Source organism: Camelus ferus, chromosome X (genome assembly GCF_009834535.1).
Source record: "Camelus ferus isolate YT-003-E chromosome X, BCGSAC_Cfer_1.0, whole genome shotgun sequence".
Taxonomy (NCBI): domain Eukaryota; kingdom Metazoa; phylum Chordata; class Mammalia; order Artiodactyla; family Camelidae; genus Camelus; species Camelus ferus.
In genome coordinates, this window is record NC_045732.1 from 93,689,738 (window position 1) to 93,714,046 (window position 24,309).

The following is a 24,309-nucleotide window of genomic DNA, read 5'->3' on the forward strand; positions in this document are numbered from 1 at the left end:
TTATATAGGGGGAGTCGGCGCCCGGGCGGCCGGCGTCGGGGGCGGGCGCCGAGTCCCGGCGCGCGGGGCGGCGGGGCAGCTGAGTGGCTCCGCGCGCGGAGGGAGGAGCCGGGGAGTCGGGCAGGGGCCGCCCTCCGCGCCGCCGGGGCTCGTCCACAGCACCTGACCCGGCCCGAGGAAGGGGCGGCCCCAGGGAGTACCTGGGCCCCGACGCGGGACCCTGGGGGGGGGGGTGCCTGGGGCGCAGAGGGACCGGGAAGTCACGGGGTGCCTGGATAAGGGTAGGGCGCAGTATTGAAGGGGACTCCAAAGAACAAAAAACCCCCACCCCCCAAAAAACTTGGTAGTTAAGATAAATACTATTTAATGCAATATAAAAAAATTCATATAGACAAATTACAGCGCGCTGGCCTGTCGCCTGTTTTTGTAAATAAAGTTTACTTGGGGCCCCAGGGCTGGGATGACGGTGAGGCACTTAAGGCAGAGCCCTGCAAGTGCAAGATGGGAGCCTGTCTTTATTTTAAATTTCGAAACGTTGTTCATCATGGGCTTTTGCATGACTTTTGAGCTTTTAAAATAGTGAGTTAAAAAATCATTCATCTTGGTTACTGAGTTGCTTGGCTCCCGTTTACATTTGGCGCCAAGGCCAAGTGCCTCACTCTTCCCACCTTAGACCTGGCGCTGGAGCTTTTGCCGGTGAAGCTAGAGGAAACTGAGGGAGCAGCTGAACTGGGACACTGTCAGCATGCACCAGACCCCGGTTTGCAAATGCTGTTTAACAAAGATCTTGTCAGGAATTGGCAGAGGAGGATCCAAAGGACTTGGCTGGGGTTGGGGAAATTATTTTCGCCGGAAGCCAAAGATACAAGGAAGGTTAAGAGTCTGTGTGAACCAAGTTGGTATTTGGTTCCCTGGACCCCAGGTAAAGTGCTCTTGAATTCGGTAAATTCCTGAACTCCAGAAAAATTTAGAGGAATCAATAGAATTAGATTGACAGCCATTTTGTCAACGGACAAGTGCTTACCGAGCTCCTTAATCCCTGCACTGGGTAAGCATTTGCCACATGTGTCCTTAAAAACTTACTTTTAACTTGAGTGCAACCCCTCAGATTCAGAACAAGGAGATGAGAGTCATCACAAATCCTGTGTCTAAGTAATCACAACCATGTTTATAAAAGTAAGGATAACTGTTGAAAACTCCAACTGCAGCTGAACCCTAGGTGCCCAGCATGCTGAAAACATAGGTGGTGTACCCCTCACTTTACTTTCTTTTCCCCTCCCATCTTCTCCAGTTCTGCCTCTTAAAGGATCCAATTCTAGGGTTCCTCCAGGAATATCAGGTCCTTCCTCTAAGTATACTTTGCAGTTCGTTAGTCTTCCCAAGGACCCCAGCAATTCGAAGTGATGAGCACACACAGCAAGTGTTCAAAGAAGAGCAATTTTGACTCTAGCTTTGTTGATTCTGGGGCCTATCTTTGACCTGTGTTCGTGAGAGGCCGCTACGTTATCATTAGCTGATTGTAACAGTAATGCAGCTGAATACAGAAATGGCCTTGTGCAGTTTCAGTGGTAGAGTATGTTCTCTGAAATTGATAGTCACTCCTCTAACTCTACAATAAGAGAATTAATAGCTAAAACAAACAAACAAAAATCTATGGAGCATCCTATTTAAAGGGAGGTGGTTTTTAGAATGCATTTCAAAATAAAATTCAAAACCTTTCTAGTTTGACCTTTTGACATTCTGATTAATGCATTTTTATTCAAATATTAATTTCTCTACTCTGCCTCATCATTACTCATGTACCTTTTGCTACTTTTCAGTGGCCACATCTGCTATTCCCTTTGAGCATGATGGACCTACCATATTCTGTTCCGAAGCTCTTTTACTGTTTCAAGCACCTCCACATTTACTGTTCTGTTAGATTTCTCTCTCTGCACAAAACGATGATCAAATACTTACATAGAATTTGTCCCTTCTGAGTCTTTGGATGCTTAAGTGTAGTTTTACTGAATTGCAATACAAGATGGGTCATTTAAAAGCGACTTCATGTGATGACTTGGTATTTTGCTAAATCAACTGTGAGCTGGAGCTCTCCTGGTTGCCTGTGACCAGGTATACTTCAAGGAGTCAGATGTTCTCAAAAGTGTCAAGGTCATGAAAGGCAAAGAAAGACTGAGGAACTGTCACAGATTAGAGGAGATTAAAGACAATGACGGGTTAATGCAATGTGTGAACCTGGGTTGGATCCTGGACCAGAAAATTGGTGGTACTATTGGTGAAATTTGGATACCGAAATACAGATTAGTTAATAATATTCTACCAATACTATTCTTTTTTTAAAATATATTTTTATTGAAGTATAGTCAGTTTACAATGTTGTGTCAATTTCTGGTGTACAGCACAATACTTCAGTCATATAGGAACATACATAGATTCGTTTTCATATTCTCTTTCACTATAAGTTACTACAAGATATTGAATATAGTTCCCTGTGCTAAACGGTATAAACTTGTTGTTTATTGGATTTTGTGAGAATCCTCCTGTATTTCGAAGTGAGAGACACTCTGCCAGAGTTCAGTAGGCACTCTGTGTGATTCAGTGGGTTTGTAGATGTAATTCTTGGTGTATTTGTGGGAGAAGAAGAGCTGTGTGTCCCTCTGCTCTGCCATTTTGGCTCCTCCTCTCTCTGTGACAGATGCCAATATTATTCTTGGTTACAGTGGTCATGTAAGATGTTAACATTTGGAGAAGCTGAGTGAAGGATACATGGAAATTCTTTACAGTTTTTTTTTGGGGGGGCAACATTTTTATGTCTGAAAATTAAAAAATTAGAAAGTCAAAAGAAAAAGAAAGAGGGGGAAAAAAAGAAACCAGGAGCAAGAGTTCAGGAAAACAGACTCATATTAGTAATAATAATGATAATGTTGGTAATGATATATGGTTAGTCAATTCATTAAAAACGAATTCCTCCAGTGAGACATAGTGGGAGCTCTGTGTTGGTAACTATTATGTTTCTGATAGTTACGTAGAATACATGTATAATTAAGAAAGAGAAACTAAAGCTAAGACAGTGCCTAATAATTCTCAGAAAAAACAAGGAAGAAGTCAGGAATGATCCTTAAGGCTGCAGTTATCTGTGTACCAACACACCCAGAGTATGGGTAATAAAGTGAATGTAACATGTTAATACAAGCAAGGAAACACAATTTTATAGGTATTGTTCAAACTTGGTGGAATAGGATTTCTGACTGGTATCTGGAAAAGAAAGGGTAAGCCTGGTTCAGAGAGATACCATATAGAAATAGAGCAAAGTAGTAATCAAATAGTAAGCAAGAAGGTAAAACCAGTCATTCATTGGTGGGAGGGTGAAAAGCATTCTGTGAAAATGAAAGGGAGAAATGAAAGTGATTGCCATTGTGGAAGCACATAAGAGACTGCCTAGATAGTTAAGAGCTATGAGTAGTACTTCATAAAACCAGCTCATAGGTGAGAAATGTTGATCAGAGATAAAAACCATCTGATTATCTGTCGTAAGTTTCATTATTCTGATAGGGACACATTTATAAGTTTTTGACTCTCTTGCCGATAATTACAGTTCTCTGAAGACTGAAGAAGCAATGAGGTAAATTGCTAAAATAGGCTTAATCCTGGCAATAAATAAAATCTGGATAGCAAGGTGAAAGTGACAAGAATCTTAGGGAAACTGACCAAGACTGACTGGTCTGGATCTGCTAAAGAAAAGAATGCTGGGCATGGGGTCAGATAGGTTAACTAACCTGCAGGGTGTGAGGGTGTGTGTGTGTGAGAGACCTCAAAAGGATCAAAGATAAATATGATCTCTTGACCAAAGTCCAAAAGAGAAAGATAGCTCAAGAGTGAGAGATTCCAAAGATAAAATTCAGACCTGTAGAATTTGGAAAATTCCAATGAGAAATTAAAAAGGTAGAGATATCTAATAAATTAAGCTTTCCTTCCAGATTATTCTCCGATGAGCTCAGATTTTTAAAGTACATATATAAATGACAGGGTGAGGGCTAGACTTCCAAGGACAAAGACCAAAGTGTATCACAAACCTCTAGGAACTGAGTCAGAAGGGCTAAAGTTCAGAATAAACCCAGGCTTATAAAATGGGAAGGACCACAATAAAGGTTTCTAATGCTCTATTTAGTGCAGGGCACTTAAGGATAATGAGCTAGAGCATGTGTGAAAAGAACTGAGTCTTAGTTGACTGTGAGTTGGCAATGCCAAAAAATGCTAATGAGTCTTGAGTTGGGTCAGGATGCGGGTCATGAACAGATCAGAGGAATTTCAGTCCCATTTGGGCCTCTGCTGATTGGCCCATAGAGCTTTATGCTCACTTCTGGATACCATGTTTAAGAGGACATTAACAAACTAGAATATATTCAAAGAAGGCAGTCAGGAAGGTGAAGTGCCTATAAATCACGTTGTAGGAGAAATGGCTGAATGAATGAGAGATATTTAACTGGGAAAGAGCTTTGAGTGAAGGAGGGACATCATAACTGTCTTAATAAAGGAAGGATTGTCAGGTAGAAGAAAATTAGACATTCTGTATGGAATCAACACCAGCTGGTAGAAGTGTCATGAAGGTAGACTTCAGCTGAACAAGAAATAACTTTCTAAAATGTGAGCTACTTAAAGGTGGAGTGGGTTGCTTTATGATGTGGGAAACTTGTCTCTGGAAATGTTAAGAGATGGGGTGAAATGGCCACTTGTTAGGGACACTGTAGATGAGATTGCCATGTTGGCTGGGAGGAGAGCTCTGCACCCTTCCATTGCTAAGATCCTGTGGCTTTGTTCCTTTGTATCTGTAAGATTGAATGGACTGAGCATCTGGGTTTGGAAATCTGGGACAAAAGAGGAAGACAGAGGTAATTTGGCCCAGTGGTCAAGAGGATGGGCTCTGGAGCCAGACTGCTGGAGTCAGACACTGGCTCTGCCACTTGCTGTCAGGATTTGGATAAGTTGCTTAACCTCTCTAAATTTCAATGTCTTCAGGTGTAAATGGGAATGATAATGGTACCTATACCTTGAAGGATTATAGGGACAATTAAATGAGATAATGTATGCATGAACAGTCTAGTACATAGTAAGCATCCAATACATGTTAGGTTTTATTAATCCTAAGAAAAATACTAACTTAGGTTGACTAACTCTGACTTTTAATGAACAAATCAATCCACCCCGCTTAAGTAGGGTGGTAAGCCAGTTCTCTGTCCCAGATAAAGACCCTACCTATGATCTAGTAACCACATCAGAGACCATTGAAGGAGGAGTTGAGTCTCTAAGAGATACCCCAGAAAAAGCACTTCATTTTTTAGACTGGGCTCGCATTTGCAATACGGAAGTCTGTAACCTCATACTTGTGTTTGTAGTGTAATTACTGAAGAGAAAACAGTGCTCCTCGTTTCTCTTCCTGTCTCTAGCCTCTCATTTCTATTTTGGCTTCTGGAACAATCTTGCTCACATCCAGTTTTCATCACCTCACCTATGTTGCTCAATAAACCAGTGACTCTCTTTTGCATAGTGGGTCAATCCTAAATTCCTCAGCTTAGCATTTGAAGCCCTGCCCCCCACCCCAAGGGCTGTGTTTCTGGCCCCTTTGGACCGGTTTAGAAAGTGTTTGATGTATCCCAGCCCTGGGGTATTACAGCTTAAAATAAAACAAAGTAACAGTCTTATTGAGGTATAATTATATACAATAAAACTTACATATTTAAAGCATACAATTTGGTACTTTTTAACATACCTCTACACCTATGAAATCATCACCACTATTAAGGCTCTATGGAGTGTGTATCTACTTTTACTTTAACCCCCCACCCCCACCCCGTGTACATCTCTCTAAATAAATCTACTTTTACTCAACTGTGGCTCGCTCTTGAATTCTTTCCTGAGTGAAGCCAAGGACCTTCATTTGGCGGGGCGAGCCACAGGGACTCACCTGAGACCTGGGACATGGCCATCCTCTTGTGCCACACCCCTACTTTTTCCTGTATCATCTTTGGCGACCATGAAGGGATGGGAAGAAAAACGGGCCATTACCACAATTAAGATAGTGAACATATCCATCACCACACTAAATTTTCTTGTGCTCTGTTGTAATCCCTCTCCAAGCAATCATTGATCTGCTTTGTCAGTATAGTTTGCATTTCCTAGAATTTCATATAAATGGAATCATATAGTATGTACCCTTTTTTTGGGGGGGGCCTGGTTTCTCTTACTCACAATTTATACACACACACACACACACACACACACATACACACATACACTCTGAGATTAATTTATGCTTTTTCTATGTATCAATAGTTCCTTTCTATTGCTAAGTGGCTCCATTGTACAGCTATACCACCTTTTGTTTAGCCATTCATCAGTTGATAGGCATTTGGATCATTTCCACTTTTTGTCTATGATGACACTGCTGTAAACACTCCTGTACAGGTTTTTGTGTGGACATACATTTTCATTTCTCTTGGGTAGATACCTAGGAGTGGAATTGCTGGGTCATATGGTGACTCCATGCAGAACCAATTGAGGAGTTGCCAGGCTGTTTTCCAGAATGACTGTACCATTTTACACCCCCAGCAGCAGGGCACAGGAGTTCTAGTTCCTCCATGTCTTGAGGCCTTTCTTTAGCCACCATCTCCTCAATGTCATTGCTAGTTGCTTCTCCCTTCCCTAGGAGTTTCTTCTCATCCATTCCTTTGGTGGTCTCACTCAACAGTCTCTTGGCTTTAAATGCCATCTATCTTCAAAATTTAGTTCAAGACTCATTAACTCCTAAACTTCCTGCTCATCAGTAGCCCTTCTCACCTATGATTATCCCTTTAATCACTGATTCAATAGGTATACAAGGGGCCCCTTGGCAATCTTGGACATCTTTGCTACTACATTATCATGCCCTGGCTTGTATTTGCTTTGTAATGATAGTCCTTTCACGTATGTAGGTATGTGTTGTTGCCTACAACTGTAAGTTACTCCTGGGTCAGTACTGCATCACACTTCTTTATAATCCTCTTGAAGTACTTAGTCCAGTTTGCTGGTGCACACTGCCAGCCATAAAGTGGACAAGCAGAACCCTCCCTTCATACCTCTGAGAAAATATGAAGAGCTGGAAGTTCATTTTTAGGAACAGAACTAGAGGTTTAAGATAATTTTTTGCAGCTTTCATAATTTTTAAAAAGTTGTTCACCTCAAGGAAAATAAATAGTAACAAACATGAACTATTCACTATAGGTTAAGAATCTGCTACCTTCTCTAACAGTTTGGGCTACAGATGAGATTTTCATGTGTATTAGCTGCTATTCCCTACAAAATCCAGTCTGCCCCAGCAGTTGGAAAAGTGAGTTATTTTGATATATTTCAATAGGACAAGTTTATGAGAGTTTAAAGATTTTGGCCAGTATATATTTAGCCATAGTTTTATAACTCAAATTAGTAATAAATGACCAACATATCACTTTTATTTGGAAAATAAATTTAATAGGGAAAATACTTTCAACATACTGAAAGCCTGTGTGTGTGTGTGTGTGTGTGTGTGTATATATACAACTTAATATTAGATATTGTTTTTTAGTGCACAGATAACCGCTATTCAAAAGGTACAGTTATATAAACTTGACATAGAATCCCTAAGGTGGAATAAACAAGAAATTTGGTTTAAAAAAAATCTAGTAGAGATGATTAGCCTGAAGTGTTTTTGTTTAGTTACATTTTGTGTTTACACATGTGTATATATGTCAAATGCTCTATTTGATCCTTTCTAGGCAATGGGGACATGTGAGAATAAGTTGACTAAATAATTTATTTTCAGGGTAGGCTTGCAAAGCAATTTAAAAAGACAGAGAATTCAGGCCACTTGAACTACACATGACTTCAACGGAGGAAGGTCTTTTGGGACATAATGAAGCAGTCATGGTATAAACTACCATCCAGAAACACAAGATGTTAAGCCTAAGATGCTTCAAATTTAAAGGATGGTTCTACTATGACAGTGGTAATGTTTAATGTTAAATATTTTCACTTAGTTTCTGATAAGCATAATTTACACTGTGGTGTGTGCACTCAGAAGCCAGCAAAGATTATGAGTTCCAGAACGACTGTTTTGGGAATCTGGGGGTTAATCTGGGTGAAACTAGGCTGACATGCGTTAGTGTGGTGGAGCTCACAATGTGCTATCTGCTCAGCCATTTCAACTACATGTTGCTTTGAGGAGTCATGGCAATGTCCCCCTTTGGTGTCAGGTGAATTACATATTCATATTCAGATTGTAAATTGCACATTTCATTACTGCTAGGTTTTGTTCTAAAATCTGGTGGGATGCCATCGTGAGACGGTCATATTGGGAAACCTTCTGGTGGCTCAGGTGTTCATAGGGCCATCAGGAGCTCAGAGGTGGTATATGGCTGAATCTTCTCATTTCCAAGAGCAGCAGACAGGAGCACCCTCTCATCACTCCATGCGTGCACAATTCTGAGGCTACATTTATTTCTGATTGCAACATGCCTTCAGTCCATGCACTTCAAGATCCATTCAGTTTTAAAGAGTTGGTTTTTTAGACTTCAGTTGTCCAGTTTTGAAGAACTTCTTTAATTCCCGTAATTCCTGGGGCTTCAAACTCTGATCCACTCCTGGGGTCAATTTATAGCTCAGGGGAGACATGATGTAACCATTTTGGTAAAGACAGATTCTCTTGCAGAACTCAAAGGTGCTAAACATAACTCCAAAATACGGAACTATCTGTTTACAAAGAAAATGAAAATCATGTTAAAATCTTAAAGAAAAATGTCTGTGCATTTACAATCAACTTGGATTAGGGTAAACCGAGATAAAGGCTGTGGACAATACAACATGGTCCTTTTTGGAATCAAGGAAGATGGCAAAATAAAAGCTGTCTTAGTGTGAGTCGGGGAGAGGAATGGCAGAGCCACTGAAGGGCAAGCCCTGGGGAAGCCTGGGTCTGAGTTAATGTACATGTAGACAGTCTGACACTGCCTGTCAGCATATGCTTGTCTTTTTGTGTGGCAGGGGTAGGTAATCAGATTTTTATTTATTTATTTTAATGGAGGTATGGAAGATTGAACCCAGGACCTCGTGCATACTAAGCACGTGCTCTACCACTGAGCTACACCCTCCCCTCAACATATGCTTGTCTTGATTGGAATCATTTATATGTCAACTAGTGCAAGGTTAGTCCACAGTACTTAACCTTTTCTTTTTCTTCTTCTTTTTTTTTTGGTCATGGAGTTTTTTGGGAATATGATGAAAGCTGTGGGTCTTCTACCCAGAGAGATAGATGCACATATGCCCATAGACATATTTTTGCATACAGTTTAAGGAAAGGAGGTTAAGTTCCCCTTAGAGTCCACGAACCCTCATTTTGGGAACCTCTAACTAAATGCTCCGCTCCTCTGGGATGGGGTATCAGATGCCCCAACAGTGTGCTGGGTCCCCTCTCTTCAGGGCTGATGGCCAGCTGCATTCATGGGCCTTGTGCTACTGTCAGTGCTAGAGGAGGTGTTTCCATGCCAACTGTAGGGGGAGCAGCAAAGACACAGAAAAGGGTGGAATTGGAAGAGGCAGAGAAGCAGTAGAGACTGACCACTCCTCTCACCTTCAGCAAGTTGGCTGCCAATCCATTCCACAGCCCCAGGACCCCTTGGGCTTTCACTACCTGCCGGAAGCAATCCACTGCCCCTGAGAAATGGACATCTACTCCTCCACAGTGGGGAAGGTAGGGGCTCTGAGCCTGGCAGAAAATAGAAGATGGGATGAGGCGATTTAGTCACCAGGAAATAAAGGTTCCAGTCAAGTAGCCAAGGTCTCAAGTCTGGGCTCTGGATGCAATATCCTGGCCAAGATGATGAGAAAGAATGGCTGCCATGGGGCTTAACTCGTTCCATGGGCTTAGAATGAATAGTAACCTACAGTAAGGCCATGACACCCCATTCACATATTTTTGGCTATTTTTTCTTGGAAGGAAGCAGCCGTTTGGGACAGACTCAACTTTACAATTAATGCTGCTTCCTAACCTACGCCCTCTGGACATGGTAGAGACGATCCCAGGCCTTTACCCTTTTTAAAGTGCCTCCTATTCCCTTGTCATAACCAATCCCTCCCCAACCAAGCTCTCAAGTAGGGGCCACTTATTTCCCCCATCACAGACGTCCCACGGTTGGGGCAGAGGAAAGGGCATTCTTCCAGTTCCTTTTTCTGTTCCCGGAACCTGACTCCTCCACTCTCCTGCCAGAAGCTCTCAGCTGGGGCTTGTGTGGCTGAACCATACTCCTTGTCACTGCTCTCAGCCACTGACCTCCTGGCCACTCTTCCACATTCACTGAGGACTGGGACACCTGGTGCCTTCTCCTCTCCCACACTTACCACCACTGTAGGGAACTTCAGCATTTACAGTCATAACCCATCTCATACCAAGTTTCTGGACCTCTCTGACCAGAGTATGAGAAACAGAACAAGAAATGGACCAGCTGAGTCTCCAGCCTGGAGTTACAGGTACCAAAATGATCAGGGGTCTTTGGTGAATGTCTTAATTGAAAGCGTTTACCTTAGCACTGTTCCGACTCAGCCTCCTTTCCATCTTACTCCATTGGTAAAGAACTGCTGTCAAACAGATAATAAGCCTCCTTTCCCCTTCAAAAGAATCTGCCTAATTATAAGACTTGAAGTTCCTCCTGCTACTGTCAGACCAAAATATTGAAATGAAAAGATTGTGTTCACGCAGGAAATTAGCTGTCTTATTCTGCTATGAGATAATATTATTGATTTATCTTCTGCTGGTGTCTAGAACTGCAAAAACCCTGAGTCATGAGTCAAGGTAATAATTTTGCAACCTGGGTGCCCCCCACCACAACTAGAACAAAAGACAATAAGCAAGTTACATGAGTTGTATGACAGGTCCATTATAATCAGTTGTGATGAATCAGGGGCATCTATAGTCAATCTCAGAACCTTAATATTCCACATGTCTTTTCTTCACTTTGCCTTCACTGCCAAGCCACCATTGGTGCTCACACGGACCGCTGCAGCAGCTTCCTTAGTTGTCTCTTTGGGACATAAAAAATTTGAGACTTCTTGTCTTCCTTCTCTATAGAATGGCCAAAGTATTTTTTTAAATCAGATCTTTTTACTCACCTGCTTAAAATAGTTTAATGGCTTTATATAACATTAAGGATAAAAATCTAAATTTCTTACTGTTCCCTGTAAGCTGTAGTGGTGATACAGTGGTAAATATTTAACAAGCAGTTCTCTGGGTGGGGAAGCCCCAAGTTGTAGCATTTGCTGATTTCAATGGTGTAAATACTCCCATTGTGGCCGATTCCAGGCTACCAACTGTAAGGTCAATCAGCTCCCAAATTTGCTGCAATTTAATAACCAGCTCTTCTGAGCTAGTGGGAGCTGGCTGTAGCACATTGCTTGAAGGCTCCAGGCCCTACGTGATCTGCGCCTGCACATAGTTGCAGCTTCATCTTGTGCCGCTCTCTTGCTCACATACAACACTTCAATTGCACTGGCCTTTCTGTTCTCTGCCTGATGATGTCTAAATTTCTATCTCCAGCCCCTCTCTCTCCTCTGAGCCACAGGATCATGTAACCAATTACCTACTTGACATCTCCACTTAAAAGGGTAATAAACACCTCCAACTTTATATGTCCCATGCAGAACTCCACCTCAACCCTAACTGTCTGGAGTTGTCCTCATGTCAGTCAATGGCACTGCCATTGACTTATTTGCTCAGGCCCAGAACCTGAGTCCCCCTTAAGTTCTCTTCATCCCTCACCTCTCACTATCTCATCAATCACCAGCTCATGCCAGTGCTCCAAATATATCCCAAATCTGTCCACTTTTCCTCCTTCCCACGATCATCATCCCTAGTCCTAACCACCATCATCTTTCACTTTCACTACAACTGCTTCTAGCTCATCTACCTGCCCCTATTCCCCATAGAGCAGCCAGAGTGACCGAGCAGACTACTCCCTTGACTTCAACTCTTCAGGGGGTCCCCACTGACCTCAAAATGAAGTCCAAGCTCTTTCATCTGGCTTACTAGGCCCTCCATGACTTGGCCTCCACCTGCTTCTCAGTCTGATCACTTGCTCCTTCCTGCATTATATTCTATGCTTCAGGTACTTTTCATTTCCACTGCCAGTACTTCTCATCATCTCTCTTGCGTGAGGGCCACAGTTTCCTTACTCAGTCCCTGGTCTCTGCCCTCTTCAGTCCATCCTCCACACTGCGGCTGGGTACCATTCAAAACTCAGCAGATATTGTTATTGCTTTGCTTAGCAACCTTCACCAGACCCCAATTTTCCAAAGAAAATCTTCCAGAAGGAAAGTTTCCAAGGAAAACTTAACAGAATTCAAAACCGTCTACGATTAGAATCCCAACTGTCTTCCCAGTATCATTTCCCACTACCACCCTATGATAGTTAGTTGGCTAGGCACCCAGATATTTGGTTAAATACCAATCAGTCTGGATGTTACTGTAAAGGTATTTTTTAAATGAAATTAACATTTAAGTCACTCTGAGTGAAGCAAATTACCCTTCATAAATGTGGGTGGGCCTTATCCAATTAGTTGAAGGCCTTCAGAGAAAAAAGACTGAGGTGCCCTGACAAAGAGGGAATTCGGTCAGCAGTCTGCCTTTGGACTTAAACTGCAGCGTCTCCAGCCTGCTAGCCTGCCCTGCAGATTTCAGATGTGCCAGCCCCCACAACTGTGTGAGCTGAGTCCTGAAAATCAATCTCTTTCTCTCTACATACACATACCCATCCTATGGGCTCTGTTTTTATGGAGAACCCTAATACCTACCCCCACCCCAGGAACCATACATCCAGTCACACTCAGTGTCTCCTGAACACTACGTACACTTTTCTGATAGACAAAATCCTAGTCACCCCAGGCCAGGTCAGATGGCACCTTATTTTGAAATGTCTTGATGCTGCAATTGGAACTGCTGGTTTCCTTGCCCCCCCCCACCTTGTCTCTCTCCCTCCTTCCCTGCTCCCTTTTTTCCTTCAAATTTACCTCTCTGTTTTTTTAAAAAAATCTTTTATTGTGGAAAATATCAAACATATACGAAAGTTGAGAAGATAGTAAAATTCCATCACCTAGCTTCAACAATTAGCAATGTCTAGTCAATCTTTTTTTCATCTCTACCTCTTGCAAGACATCATTTCAATTCATCTGTTTAATCTTAACTTAGTCTAATTTTAATTCAAAATGTCATTTAAATTTAATCATGTTTCTCTAAAATACAATGGCTTCCTAAAATAGAAAATAAAATAATTATGTATATAGAAATATACCATTATTACACCTATAATATTTTTCCTTAATATTGTCATGTATCCAGTCAGTGTTCACACTTCCTTAATTGCCTTAGGATCGTTTTGTAGCATCTCTGAATTTAGGTTCTTTTCCTGGTTTGTGCTCCCTTAGCTATGGCTTAGACCTCTGCTGTGGCGCAGGCTATCTCGTATGCATTATCTGGATGCAGTCTCTGGGCTGGCAGCCAGCAAGCTGATGGGAGCAGGCACTAGGCCTTCCTCACTGTCCCAGCCCTTCAGGATCGAATACCCTTCATTGCACATATCAGGTGCTCATTAAATGTCAAACTTTCCCTCAGTATCAGTGTCACGTGTAGCTTTTGCTAAATACAACTGTTTACCTGTGACCAGGCTCAAAGAAGCCATATGGATGGTCATGAAGTTAAAAAATGGCCAATATTTACAGAGTGTTAGGTGTCAGGCATTACACTGAGCACTTGGCATGTACCAGCTCATTTAATCCTCACAGAAGCCTCATGAAATAGGTAGTATTATCTTATTAGCCCTATTATATAGATGATAAAATGGAGCCCATGAAAGGATAAATCTCCAAAATTAGACCATAGGAGAAAAAGCATCAACTTGAATCTGGGTCTGATCGACTCAGAATCCAGCTCTACCCCACTGAGCTACACTGTTTCCTGATGCCCAGAACTGAGAATACTACCTTAGCCCTCAACAAACTTGTTACCACACATCATCCTTGAATGAGGGTGCTACAGCATGCACACTGAATGAATTCTTTAGGTGAAGACTGGAGCTCAGGGTGCAGTATGAATACATGCCTCTACAAGTGTCATGCTAAATGGATACCCAGGTCAAAAAGGCAAGCCCGTATTGCTGGTTGCCCCCTGGACTGAATGTGTGTGTGCCCCCAAAGGTCATATGTTGAAGTCCTAACCCCCACTGTGATGGTATTTGGAGGTGCAGTCTCTGGGAGATGACTAGGTTATGAGGGTGGAACCCTCATGAATGGGATTAGTGCCCTTGTAAGGAGAGACACAGCAGAGAGACTCTCTCTCTCACTTCACCATGGGAGGACACAGCAAGAAGGTGGCCATCTGCAAACCAGGGAGTGGGTTCTCACCAGAGACCAAATCTGCTGGCACCTTGATCTTGGACTTCTCAGCCTCCAGAACCATGAGAAATAAGTGTGTGTTGTTTAAGCCACCCTGTCTATGGTATTTCTGTCATAGCAGCCTAAACTAAGTTACCCCCAAAGGAAGAAGGAATGGTAAGGCTATATAGAAGTGCTTCTCAACACTTCACTGCATATTAGGCTAACCAGGGAAGCTTTTCAAAACCATCAATGATTGGGATCCACCCCTAGAGACTGCGATTTAACTGACCTAGGGTGAGGTCTGGACGTCAGCATTTTTGGCAAGCTCCCCAAATGAGTCTGATACGCAGACAGGTTGAGGATCACTGGTGTAGGCTCTCCACAGCACAGGGCAGCTCAGGGCTCAGAGCTGAGCCCACCAGCCTGCTGCTGACGCTGAGAGCACCTAGGGAAAGCATACGGGCCCCAAGGCCAGACTGCTTAGACTGAGACCTCGCTTTGCCACTCACTAGCTCTGGGACTTTGAGCAAATGCCTTGACCTTTCTGAGCCTCAATTTCCTCATCTGTAAAATGGAATAATAATAACACCTATCTTATAGGACTGTTGTCAAGATTAAATGAAATACATGTAAAGCGCTTAGAACAGCATTTGACATATAGTAACCACCATTATTATCATTATTATTTAGTATCTAAACTTGGAGAAGTGACAAGTATGCTGCAGACTAAACCAACGCACTAGGCTTGAATGCTAGACTGCCACTTGCCCAAACTGTATGTTACTAGCAAAGAGAAAACATGTCAGGCTACTAGCACAAGGCCCTGAACTTAAATCCTCCCTCCACACAAACCCCGGCAACTATCCTGTTGCTGTCTCGTTCCAATCTGCAGTGCCAGGACTGGCATGTGGCATTCTGCAGCAGACACCCTCAGAGAAAAGTCAGAGGATCCAGGTCCTAGTCCTGGCTCTGCCACTATTTGCTTAACCTTGACCAAGTCCTTTAGTTCTTTGAACCTTTGCTTCCTCACATTTCAGGTAAGGAGGCTAGAACTAAATGACTTTGAAGGCCCTTTCTTGCTCCCATAATCAATGCTGCAGGTCCTCCTCCGTGTTCCTTCCTGCCTCTAGGACATCAAACCTGCCATTCCCTCTGTCTCTCTTCCTGATCAGAGTAAACATCACCTCTTCGGGGAAGTCTTCTCAGATTCCCAGCCTAAGTCAGGAGCCTAGTAAACACTTCTGGTCACCCTGTACTTCCCCTTCATGGCACATGATACAGTTTGTAATGATTTAGTGTATAATTCTTTCTTTCCTGTCTACCCCCTACCCTGACAACCTCCCGGACTGTACATACCATGAGGGCAGTGACCATGTCTGTCTTGTTTGTGGTTTTTATCCCCAAAGTCTACCAACAGGCCTGGCACCGAGTATGTGCTTAATACACATTGAAGGAAAGAAGGAACGAACTTGTGGTAGATGGAAATGAAAGATAAATACTTCAAAGCAAAGTGCTTGATTGTTTCTTTGATAAACTTCATAGAGGCCTTCCAACAGAGGCAATGTTTTAGGTTGTTCAGTCTTTCCATGAGTACTGAAGTAATTGAACAATATTTATAAAGATGTAAAACTCATATATTCTTGACCAAAGCAATCCTAATTCTAGGAATCTATCCTACAGATGTATGTGGGAAATGATGTATGTGTTACAAAGATTTTTGTTGCAGCATTGTTAGTAACAGCAGTAAACTGGAAATAATCTAAATGCCCACCAATAGGGAGCTAGTTAAAGGAACAGTTTGTCTGCGGGGCGGGGGCGGGGGGAGGGTATAGCTTAGTGGTAGAGTGCATGCTTAGCATGCATGAGGTCCTGGGTTCAATTCCCAGTACCTCCATGAAAAAAAAAAAGAAACAGTATGTCATACTATAAAATACAATGTCATCATTTAAAAATACGTGGCAGCTCTGCTCTGGGACCTGCCACTCAGGGGTACAAGGCCTGCGTCCTGCACCTCCAGGCTCCTCACAGATGCTGGCCTGAGAAGACTGAGCTGCATTCTCCAGTGGTTCACGAAATATGGCCCCCAGGCCAGCAGCATCACATGGGAACATCTTAGAAATACAGAAGACCAGCTGAATCAGAAACTGGCCATGCGACCCAGCAGTCTTTTACCGAGACCTATAGGAACCTCCATACTGTTCTCCATAGTGGCTGCACCAAGTTACATTCCCCACTGACAGTGAAGGATTCCTTATCTTGGACCTAAGACTACTTTCTTGAACAAGAAAGCCATTAAGCTTGACTTCACCTAATTGAGTGGGAAGAGCAGAGCCCAGCTACTATGTTTTAGTATTCGACAGACTGCAGCCTGTGGAGTTGGAGTCTTCTTGGCAACAGACGCTGGAGCTAAGGTGGAGAGGAATAAACCAGCCTGTAGACGCTGCCATCAACATGCCAAGCCAGTGAAACTGAAAGCTGGTCCATTTGTGAGGTCTGGGGGAAGACGTCTGCTGCTTACTGAGTCTTGAGCACCAAAGACCCAGGTCTTACTACAGGAGCCGTTACCTTACCACTTTTGTTCGCGGGTCAATGGAGTTTGTGACAGCCCTGGCAGACCTCCAAGTAGGGATGAGCTGTCCCATCTGTCTGGACTACCTGGAAGACCCAGGGACTGTCCTCTGTGGGCATAACTTGTCGATCCTGTATCAGTATGTCCTGGAAGGATCTAAATGATACTTTGCTCTGCCCTTTTTGCAGATCTTGCTATCCAGAAAGGAAATTCATGCGCAGTCTCTAGCCGGGCAATTTGACTAAAATTGCTAAGCTACTCCAGATGAGGAGAAGGAAGAGGAAAAGGGAGGAAGAGAAGCTTATGTGTGAAAAGCACAGTCAGGTTTTGATCTTTTTCTGTCAGAAAGACCGAGAGGTTTTATGTCCACAGTGCAGTTTCTCCACTGATGACCAGAATCCCTACATTCGGCCCATAGAAAAAGCTGTCCTCTATCGTAGGAAAATATTGGAGCATTGCACTGAGCTTTGGAAGGAAAGGGTGGAACAAGCTGAAAGATGATAACTATGCAAACCAGAACATCACTGGAACTGAAGAAGGTAAAAGATAGGAGAGAAGAAACAAAGGCTGATTTTGAGCAACTTGTGTTGTTTCTCCAAAATGAGCAAAAGACTGTTGTTTGGCAATTATAAGATAAAGAAATGGAGATTTTAACAAAACTAAATGAGAATCTAACAAAATTTTCAGATCATGTTTCCACATTAAAATATCTATTAAAGGAGACAGAGAGCAAATATGTGAAGTCAGAACTAGAATTACTGACAGATGTTAAAAGTATCTACCTTTCTTGTAATAGCTTTTAATGAAAAAGAATATGAATATGAATATATGTATGTATATGCATGACTGGGACACTGTGCTGTACACCAGAAATTGACACATTATAACTGACTACACTTTAATAAAAAAAGTATCTACCTTAGATATAAAACCATAGGGTCTCCTGAACCTTTTTCATTCCAGTTGAAGGAATATGGTTACTGTCTTCCTCTACAGAATTTTGGCCTAAAGAAAATTATTAAGCAGTTTCAAGTAGGTGTAATTCTAGATCCTGAAACAGCACATTGTAAACTTATTGTCTCAGAAGATAGAAAAATTGTACAATATGGAAATAAAATGAAAAGTTTATCTTATAACCTAAGGAGATTTTATCTCTGCCCAAGTGTTCTGGGTTCTAAGGGCTATAACTCTGGCAGGCATTACTGGGAGGTAGAAGTGAAAGACAAGCCTGAATGGACTGTGGGTGTCTGTGAAGACTCGAAAGGAGAAAGCGTCAGAATCAGTGGATTTTAGTACAGGATGGATTATGGGGTTTGGGGCGATGTAGTCAGAGTAATTATGTTGCATTGGGCTCTAAAAAAATCTTCTGCCAAGAGTAACACCTGGTAAGATTGGCATTTTTTTAAGACTGTGAATTGAGTGAGGCTTCCTTTTATAATTTGAGTGATAGAGCTCTTCTCTGTATTTTTATGCTTTTTTTTAAAATGACTGTTTCACAGGAGCACTTTGGCCCTATTTATGTGCTGGAACTGACTCTAAAACTCTTAAAATCTGTACAGTAGCACATTCTGAATGATGAACTATTTTAAGACTCTTATTAATTTTTTTTCTTCCTTTTCAGTGAGTGGATAAAACTAAGCCAGTGAATCTCGTCTCAGCAATTCTCTATTTATTTAAGTTTTTCCTTTAAACAACTAGGCTGGTTTTTATCTCAGTTTCAGAAACTTCTAAAAAGTGTGGTTATAATGCCTACCTTACAGATAAATTATGGGATCCAATTGGAAAGTGCTTTAGAAATTGTAAGATGAAATACTTCTAAAATATATTACTTTAGAAGTCCAATAATAATCAATAAAACTCCAATACATTTTTTTTTCTGTTAAAAAAAATATGTGGCAGCTCCATTTGGACTGATAAAGTCCCATCTTCAAGGTACATTTTAGGTGAAAACAACAGTGCAGAAGAGTATATGTAGCATGCTGCTGGTCATCTACAAACAAAAAGAACATCACATGCATGTTTATGTGTATCCTTGTGTAGACCATGTTTGGAAAGATTCAGGTAAGAAACTAGAAACAACAGTGTTTTCTCTGCAGAGAACTGGGAGGCCAAGGAATAAAGACTTACTTTCAATGTATACTCTTTGTACCTGTTGGATTTTGTATCATCTGCATATGTTACCTATGCAAAAAGGTAGAATACTAATTTTAAAAGAGCATAGTCAAGAAAATGAGAAGACAGGCCACAGACTAGGAGAAAATATTGGCAAAAGACATATCTGATAAAGGACCGTTATCCAAAACATACAAAGAACTCTTAAAACTCAACAGTAAGAAAGCAAACAACCCAATAAAACATGGGCCAAAGACCTTAACAGACACCTCACCAAAGACATACAGATGGCAAATAAGCATATGAAAAGATGCTCCACATTATATGTCATCAGGGAAATGCAAATAAAAGAACAAGAAATCAGTACACACCAATTAGAACAGCAAAATCCAGAACACTGACATCACCAAATGTTAGTGAGGATGTGGAGCAACAGGAACTCTCATTCATTGCTGGTGGGAATGCAAAATGGTACAGCTACTTTGGAAGACAGTTTGGTGTTTTCTTAGAAAACTAAATATACTCTTAGCATAGGATCTAGCAGCTGTGTTGATTAGATTAGATCTTAGGATTTACCTAAAGGAGGTAAAAACTTATGTCTACACAAAAACCCGCACATGGATGTTTAAAGCAGTGATATTCATCATTGTCAAAGCTTGGAAGCAACAAGATGTCCTTCAGTATGTGAATGGATAAATAAAAACGTGGTATGCAGACAATGAAATATTACCAAGCATGAAAAAGAAATGAACTATCAAGCCACAAAAAGACACAGAGGAAAGTTAAATGCATATTATTAAAAGAAGCCAACCTGAAAGCACTACATACTGCATGATTCCAACTATATGCCATTCTGGAAAAGGTAAAATATGAAGACAGTAAAAAGATCAGTGGTTCCCAGGGGTTTGGGGGAGAGGATGAATAGAGCACAGAGGAATTTTAGGGCAGTGAAAATACTGTGTATACTATAATGATGGATACATCATTTTACATTTGTACAAATCTATAGAATGTACAACACCAAGAGTGAACCATAAAGTAAACTTCGGACTTTGGGTGATTATGATGTGTCAGTGCAGCTTCATCAATTGTAACAAATGTACCACTCTGGTGGGGGATGTGGATAGTGGGGGAGGCTGTGCCTGTGTTGGGGCAGGGGATATATGGGAAATCTCTGTACCATCCTCTCAATTTTGCTGTGAACCTAAAACTGCTCTTAAAAAACCAAAGTTTTAAGGAAAGAAAAAGTATTTAAAAGGAGAGACAAAAGAAAGAAAATGAACAAAAGAGAAGAGTCCTAGTTGGAGCAAACAGGAGCTCAGAACTTTTCACTTGTTATTTGGAAACAACTTTTATCTTCCCTAGACATATAGGACATAACCTGGAGACCATGCGGTCCAATTCCCAAGCCATCTGAGGACATATATGTGTGGAAGGCAGTTGTGGTAGGAGGCTTTTGTCTTTTGGCAAATCCCCAATAGTCAAACAAACAAACAAAAAAGCCAGTGGTATTGAAGTAAAAGGACCTTTATGTCCTGTGAGCCACATGGCCTAAGTTTCTCTTGGCAAAGCCAGGTCCCCAAGAGCTGTCCTCATACAGCTGGGAAGCCCCCTGGCTCTGCGGTGGGGATGTCTGCACCAGTGGGTGTTAGTGGTGCCCCGGGCTCGGCACACCTACAAGCCACCCCTCATCCGGCTTCAGTGCACGCGCACATTTCAGTAGCAAGCCAGAGGACCCACTAGCTGCTCGGAAAGCCCGTGATGACACGAGGGAAGCGAGCAAATGGACAGCAGGTTAGTATTCTGCTTGGGAAGAGAGAAGAGAAAGTTCCTGTGTGCTGACTGGGGTTGGGGGCAGGGAAACCAAACATGCAGCGAGGCCAGAAAGCAATTGAGATGCATACAAGTGAGCAGCAAGGCCCTGGAGGCGCACGCAGAGCAGCAGAGCCAACTTTTAGTGTCACCTTGATGGGGAGTAAGATTGGGTAGGAAAGGTGAGGGAGAAGATTTGGAAGATGACAGTTTTCAGAAGACTGGGAATACAGAGACATATACAGTACCTCTAGGTAAATGCGTGTTAACCCAACAAATGAACAACTCTCCTACCATCCCTGCTCACCATTATCTATAGGGATGGAGGATCTTTTGAGGTTTTGTTATGCTAGTGCATTGTGTGTTTATAGCGATCACAGGAAACACAGAAACACACCTGGACTGGCTTTTATAGTTCTAATCAGGCCTTCGATGCCATGCGTGGATTCTGAAGAGATGCTTCAAAAACAATAACAATAGTACCTCAGCGTTATTGAATATTTATCATGTGTCCAGCTTTGTATCTGTATTAACCCAATTCAGTCTTCTCCACGGGGATCTGAGCCAGGCGCTAGGCTTTTCCTTGTGTTTTACAGATGAGGAAAATGAGGCTTACCCAAGTTCACGCAGGAGGAAGGGACAGGGCTGGCATCCAGAGCCCACACTCTGGGCCACCGAGCTAGTCTGTCCATGAAAGCTTTGAGATGAATACAGCTGTCAAAAACAAATGAGCAACAGCTACACGGGAAAGAGGAGGTGAATAGTGGCGCTGCGTTTCTAAAGCTGGCTTGAGGCCAGCAGAGGGATGGGCAAACCCCAGTGTTCAACTCCTCCTGACGGCAGAGCCACAGATGACTGCTCACAGCTGCGGGTCTTCCCTGGCTGACAGCAGGCCTTTTCTAGGACCTTTCTTTACCCCTTCCCCTTCCTCTCTTCACCCCTACTCTGGAGGCGGGTCGGGGTTGGGGGGCAGCTCCTGTCGTAGCTGCTGTTATTGTTCAGGTGGAGCTCAAAGAAGTCTGCTTAGCAGAGGGTGGCCATTTTGATTCCCAGACTTGATCTCTCCTAAGGGATAAGCCGGCTCAGGTCAGTAGGAAAGGGCAGAGTGATTTCACACTGAGAGGAGTTAGGAAGGCCCCTCCCTACTCCCTCCTTGCCTGCCCTCTAGGGGACAGTCTTGTTTCCATGATCAACAACTGCCATCCCTGAAGTATTTAGGGCACGCTATACCTTTGGAGAAAACAAAGGGGAGGCTTTTCCTTTCCTTACACCTTAACAGTGATGCTCAAACAAAGCCACCTCGCCCGAGGGATGTCCAGACATCTACCTGGATTCGAAAAGTGGCCTTTTCTCAGAATACCAAGGCAAAGCTGCTGACTTAGGCAGAAGTCAGTCCCCAAAGGGGCCAGCCCTCAAAGTAAGATGATGGCAAAGAGTTGAAGATGCAGCAAACTAAAGGTAATGTTCCCATCCTCCACCAGGACCCCAAGAGCTTAGAACCCAGCAGTGTTCGTACTTCAGCTCTGTTGGGAAAATAGAGCTCTATTCCTACTGAGAATAGATGCAATGTCAACCAAGAAACGTTGAACCACGCAGAAAACCTGAAACTGGGTTAGTGCTTCCTGACAAGTGTGATGAGGACAATCTACTCTCCCCTCCTGGGGCTCTGCACCTGCTCTCCTAGGGGATCGGCGAGCCAGGGTGGCTTTCTTCCCAGCCTGTCCGAGCAGTGTGGCTGGTCTGCAGCAGGCCAAAGGTCCGTGGCTGCTGAATGTTCTCTGCTCCTCATTCCAATCTGACGGCTCCAAGCCTTCCATTGTCAGGCTGCCAGCGACCAAAGCCAGAGCCCCTGACAGCCTGGTTTTCTAAAGATTTTCTTCCCTTCAACTTGAGTTAACCATTCCCTGGCCAAAGCCAGACTCCTGCTAGTTTCTGAGCCTGTGCACTACTGTTTTTTTCAACTAAGGTGGAGAGCTCCCAAGTCTCAAGATCAGATTTCCCTCTCTCCCTCATCTTCTACTCCCAAACCCGGGGCAAGGGAACTGAAAAAAAAATTAACTGATTACCTAACATCTAGGAACAAGCCCCTGTAGTCCAAGTGGATAAAGCATGGGTCTGAAGGAGAGACCTGGGTTCAATCCCAACCCCCCTCCTGGCTAGCTTAATGACTGTTGGGACAGATTACTTACCCTCTCTGTGCCTCATCTCCTCACTAGAAACTAGGAATAATAACAGGACTTACTTCATAGGGTCGATAAAGAGGATGGAATGGGACAATAAAATGCCTTGTCCATATTAAATGACCAATAAATGCTAGTTATCACATTATTACAATTTCTTATTCCTAGGGAAGACTTCCCTTTCATTACCTCCTCCAGCCATATTTTGTCCCCATCCTTGCCCCTGACAAAGGTCTCCCCACCAAAGGAGAGCACAGATTTAGCCCTGTTCATTCATATCCCATCACGTTTACTGAAATCAACAAGCTAATGAATAAAAATTCTATGGTGCTGACTTTCCAAGCACTTCTAGGTACCACACAAAACGGTGTGAGGTTTGAAGACCTTTTTGAATGGTCTGTTTGTTGAATGAACGGAGGGTGTTCATCAAAACGGTGTCAAGACTGTTTTACTCTGTCCTTTTAGTGTATTTACTTATTTTGAAATGTTCACAGCTGGAGCTGAGATACACAGAACCTGAGTGCTAAGGCAGGGGGTGGGAGATAGCACATTATCAGGGCGAGGACTGTAGGCAGTTTTAGACAGGGGACAAGCAGAGGTTTCCTTATGTCAGCAGGCTGGGGAAGGAGCAGACTGTTCTTACCTTCAGCAGAGGTGCGGACGAGCACACAGACTTGAGGCTCACCTAGCAGCAGCTAAGGTTCAGTTCTGTTCTCAGAAGGCAGTGAGATCTTATAAGCCAGCCCTGAACTTCATTCATTTTTTAACAAGTATCAGGTGCCTGCTACATGAGGCTACATGCTGTGGGGACATAACAAATGTGTAAGACACACGTCCCAAAGGCAGAGAGCTCAAAGTCTAAAAGGAATAGTGGTCACAGAAGATTACAACACAAGGAAGCATGTGACTACAGCGAGTGAGCTATGGGCATTCGGGATGGGGAGCCTCCTTCCTCTTGAGGGGTTGAGAAGAAACTTCAGGAGGGGACTCTGACAGGGTGGAGATGCCGAGCAATGGTGCAGAGATGGCAGAAGGTGGGGCATGTACAAAATAAACTGGCTGGATCAGAGCACACATGCAGGCTAACAGCATCATTTAAAACGGGTTGTGCACCCGCAAAGCTCTTGAAACAAAATACGCCCTGGAGGAGGTAACAAAAGGAAAGTCTTCCCTGGAAATAAGAAATTGTAATAATGTGATAATAACTACCAT

General features: G+C 42.8%; 1 protein-coding gene, 1 non-coding gene and 1 pseudogene across 4 annotated transcripts in view; 2 read left to right on the forward strand and 1 right to left on the reverse strand.

Moving 5' to 3' along the window:
- Nucleotides 1-7,481: 7,481 nt before the first annotated feature.
- The window catches only part of SLC25A43 (solute carrier family 25 member 43), a 34,894-nt gene continuing 18,066 nt past the window's right edge, over nt 7,482-24,309 (reverse strand). For 2 of the 3 annotated variants that reach the window (XM_032475937.1, XM_032475936.1), the window contains 2 exons: nt 9,635-9,769; nt 7,482-8,760 (listed from right to left, as the gene is read on the reverse strand). In XM_032475937.1, coding sequence (XP_032331828.1) covers nt 8,560-8,760; nt 9,635-9,769 — 336 coding nt within the window. In that variant the 3' untranslated portion in view covers nt 7,482-8,559. The remainder of the gene's footprint in view (nt 8,761-9,634; nt 9,770-24,309) is intronic. The other variant, XM_032475938.1, reaches the window with a different exon arrangement.
- Nucleotides 16,247-16,318, forward strand: TRNAA-AGC. Its single transcript has one exon. It is a non-coding gene; the product is annotated as a tRNA-Ala (tRNA).
- On the forward strand, nt 17,014-18,970 carry LOC102514994 (annotated as a pseudogene).